The sequence below is a fragment of the Elephantulus edwardii genome, unplaced genomic scaffold, assembly GCF_000299155.1.
Source record: "Elephantulus edwardii isolate Elephantulus edwardi_28Jun2011 unplaced genomic scaffold, EleEdw1.0 scaffold00048, whole genome shotgun sequence".
Lineage (NCBI taxonomy): Eukaryota > Metazoa > Chordata > Mammalia > Macroscelidea > Macroscelididae > Elephantulus > Elephantulus edwardii.
This window is the reverse complement of record NW_006399798.1, coordinates 5825560-5829730: the sequence shown is the minus strand read 5'-3', so window position 1 is coordinate 5829730 and position 4171 is coordinate 5825560. Positions and strand designations below refer to the sequence as shown.

General features: G+C 55.2%; 1 protein-coding gene across 1 annotated transcript in view; it reads right to left on the bottom strand.

Moving 5' to 3' along the window:
* Positions 1-2238: 2238 nt before the first annotated feature.
* Positions 2239-4171, bottom strand: part of FBF1 (Fas (TNFRSF6) binding factor 1) — a 19758-nt gene continuing 17825 nt past the window's right edge. The window contains exons 24-27 of the mRNA XM_006886366.1: positions 3908-4045; positions 3692-3809; positions 2856-2965; positions 2239-2322 (exon numbers count right to left, since the gene is read on the bottom strand). Coding sequence (XP_006886428.1) covers positions 2239-2322; positions 2856-2965; positions 3692-3809; positions 3908-4045 — 450 coding nt within the window. The remainder of the gene's footprint in view (positions 2323-2855; positions 2966-3691; positions 3810-3907; positions 4046-4171) is intronic.

Genomic DNA, 4171 nt, shown 5'->3' with positions numbered 1-4171 from the left:
AGGGTTTAGGGCTGTTGTACATAGGGTCGCTATGAGTCGGAAACGACTCGACGGCACATAACAACAACAACAACATGGCTGTTTCTGTAATAAACGAGAGGACAGGACAGCTCTGTTTTGCCATTCGCCTGATAGAGCCCTTGGTCCTTTGCCCTTTTTAATCATCTCTCGTGAGGTTCTGCCTTCTGCATCCTGCGATCACAGAACAGCTGTGAACCACGGGGACTGATGCATACATTTGAATGAATACTGGTTCTACTAGCAGATCCTCTTTGTATCCATACAAATAGTATCCTAGCTCTCACTCGTAGCACTGCACTTCAGGACACAGAAGTGGTCTTTTTCCCCTATGAATACAACACCATTCTCCTGCAATTTGTCATTCTTGGCACAATAGATATGACTTGTCTATTTCAAAGTAGCCAACACCAATTCTTCTCAGTGAATGCCTCAGAGGTAGATCTTTATATATTCCATTTTTCACAACTTCTAATTTTCCTAGAGTCATACTTAAGACATTCCATGTCCCAGTTACTAATGGATGTTTGTGTCTGTTTTAATTTTTTTTTAGTGCCTTCCAATTGGTGAGGTTCTGATTTCTGGTACTATTCCTAACAACTTTCCTAATATTCATAAGGTTTCTGAAAGCCTCTTCTTTCAGAAGTGGATGGCCAGTCCTGCTTCTTACTCTGTTGTCTACAAGCCCCCAGAAACCTGTCCACCACGGGGGACCCTGCTGGGATGTGAAATACGAGTGATAAAGGTTCCAGTGTCACAGCAACAAGCAAGGTGCCCCGTTCAGCAAACAAGCACTGAACCATGAGAGCAAGCACACACGCATACAAACTACAAGCAGCAGACGTGGGGCCTTGCCCTGCTCTTAAGGAGCCCCCAGGTTTGTGGCATTTCTGCCCAGAGGACAGCAGCTTGTTGGCCTGGGCCTGGAAGGGCTCTGTTCTTGTCTTTCTGTGTTTACATCTTCTTCTGCTTATCTGTAAACCCAACTCAGCCCCCAGTCCTTCCAACATACTACAGAAAGTAAGCCAATGGGTCGTCCAGGGTCCCAGGGAGGGACCCTTGTCAACCCAGGCGCTGGCGTTCCACAGGGGATTAACCACTGCATTGCCAGGGCTCCCTACAAACTTCAGTAAGATCCTGCAAATTGTTAAAATTCAGTCATTGAGACTACAGAAATTTAATGGGCCCAAAACAAAGCCATCAGCTGTTGGTGAATAAACCCAGGCTCTCTGAAAGGGGGCAATTGTCTCTCTGCTGGAAGATGATAAAGTGGGCTCTGATGTAAGTGTCTCTGGAAGTTCCAGTGATTTTGCTGGTTGAAGGCATCTGTTTGTGGGTCTGTGGAGATGACTGCGAATGCCCTGGGCCCCTCTCCCTCTGGCCTCTCCCAGCTGTCCTGGGCACACATCTCACAAGATGAGCTGAGAAGGCACCTGTGGGTGGCACGGTTTTGGATAGCATGGCCCTCCTGGTTTCCCAAGGATAGAGTTTTTGGAGTGCCCGCCCTCACTGCCAGCACACCATGACTCCATGCACGTGAGGTTCCTTGAGAGGCTTTCTCTCCTGTGAAACCCAGGCTGTGCCACCATCCTGAAGTCCCCATCGCACGTCTGGTGGCTGTGTCAGGCTAGTCGACCCCTCAGGCATTGCCTAGAATGAATGGTGTCCCGCCAGAAAACTTGGGACAGGGAGGGCTGGTGGCATTCCAGGAGCACAGGAAGTGGGTGGACACAGCTGGTGGGCACACCCTCGCTGCCCCTCCCAGAGCCTGCTCGACATCTCCTCTGGGAGAAGCTTCCTGTTATCACTGCCCGTTCCTGGGGTGAGGAGGGTGCAGGAATCCTCACAGACCTCCACACAGCAGCCCCTTCCTCAGGCCCTGGCAAGAGGCCGTCTCAGACGGCATGCCCGTCGAGAAGGGGCTATTCACAAGGCCCAGGCAGTGGTCAGACCCTTGAAGGGGACTTGGAGCTGTTGCTGAAGGCGCCTGGCACACCCTCACCACCACGCTGACCCTAAGGCCTCTGCATTAGCGGGTCCTGGAGCCCAGGGGCTCCCTGTTCCTGACTGAGATGCTTCAAAAGAAAGTGCCCGCACTCCGTCACAGGAAGAGCTGTACTTGAGTCCTGGGCATCTGGAACCTTCCCTGGCACCAGGTGGCAGGTAGTGTCCTCTGTGTGGAGCTGGTCAGCAGTGGGAGCAGCGTGCCAGGCCTGCACCTCAGGCTGAGTGGGACGTCACGTTGTAGGGCGCTTTCTTCAAGGTCTCCAGGAAAAACTGCTCATTCTCCAAGAAGTCTCGGTCCTGAAAGACAGAGGCCATGAACCGTCTCTGCTGCCCCAGGTGTGTGTGTATGAGCTGGCTTTGGGGCCTGAGTGAGAAGGGGTACCACGGGGTGCTCGCTGGGCAGCCCTCCCTGATGCTGCCTGGCTCATGGGAGCAAGGGACTCTTGGTCCTGAGGAGGCCTCTTCTGAGTTGTGTTCTTAGCAGATGATGTCACCTCTCTAAGCCTCAACTTCCCAATCTGGAAGGTGGAGATGACAGCTTTGCCTACATATAGGGTCTGGGGCCCGGGAATGGTCAGGAAGAGGTGACTGCCAGGCTCACATTACAGGGTTAAGTGACAATTGCTTGCTCCAGAACCTGGCCAAGGGGATGGACAGGTCTCAGCAGACGGTCACCAAGCAATGTGCATCCACCTTCTCCTCCAGGAGGTGGTGGCAGCCTGCCCTGGAGCCAGGTGTGCCCCCGGCTTTAATGTCTGTCATCAGAGTGAGCACAGGACTTCCTGTCCAGCAGGAGGACTGGGCTGGACTCTCTGCTTCCAGAAGCTCACCTGCTCGGCCGTGTGTTTCAGCAGCACCAGCTTGGCGTAGAGGTGCGCAGGGCCCAGGCTGGCCGCCGGACGGCTACAGTCAAGGTTGGTGGTAGCAGGGGTCCCAGTGGCTGGAGGGGCTGAAGGAAGTGGAAGAAAATGCGGGTCAGACTTCTCCCTACCAGAGGGCACAACTCTGAAAGGGCTCACATGCTTCCACAGCCGGCTCCCAGGATCTATTCTGGTCAAGATGAAATACAGACGTTCTCCTGAGGGGCTGCTTAGCTCAGGCCACCGGAAGGGCACCGTGATGGAAAATCAGGTCAATCAGAGCGACGACGAAGTGCTGGGCTCCCATTAAACCCTGTTCCTGTCGAGCTGACTCCACCCGGCACAAGCCCAGGTGTCAGAGTAGAAGCGCGCTCCATGGGGCTCCGGCTCGATGGCTTTTAGCAAGTAGACTGCTGGGCCTCTCTTCAGAGGTAGCTCTGGGTAGACTTGAACTTCCAACTTTCCCTTACTAACCAAGCACGTTAACGACGTGCACCAGCCAAGGACTCTGTATGTATATCACTGAATGAAAAATCCCCACTTACCAAACATTGTATGATCCCATTTTTGTTTTTAAAACCACTCACACATACAAGAAACAACCCACACACACGCAGAAAGCTGCAGCCTTCCACACCACGTGTGTTCTCCGGGGTTGGGCGGAGCGTGGTATATTCCGGACACTTTTCTCTAACATGTATTGCTGAGAGGCGCCAACGAGCTGAGGCCTGGAGCCCAGCAGGCTACCACTCTGCAGCCGGACGAGGGCAGGTTCTGCTGCTGCTGGGCCCACACACTTCACTCACCGATCAGGCTCGGGGCCGCCAGATCCTGCAGCCTGGGGAGCAGCCCTGTGATACCAGAAGGCAGGTCCTGCCGGACGCGGTCCAGCTGCAGCCTCTGCTGGGCCAGGCTCAGATGTTCCTGTCCCCAGGGCCAGAGCGGGAAGGGCAGTGGTGAGCGAGGCCAGGAGGCCGGGGAAGGGGCCTGGGTGGTGGGCGTAGAGTGAGGCAGCGCCTTGCCTGATGCACGTGCTGCTCCTGCTGCCGTAGCCGCTCCTGCTGCTGCTGGACCTGCTGGAGCCGCACCTGGTGCTCCGACTGCACCTGGCGGGCCTCACGGAGCGCTCGCTCCCCGGCCTCATACTTCTCTGAGGCCACCTGCATGAAGACTGGGGATCAGAAGGGCTGTTGGGCTCCGGCACCCCTGCTGCACCCGGCCCAGCATGCACCTTGTTCATGCCCCCCAACTCTGGGCAGCTGGGCTCCGGCACCCCTGCTGCACCC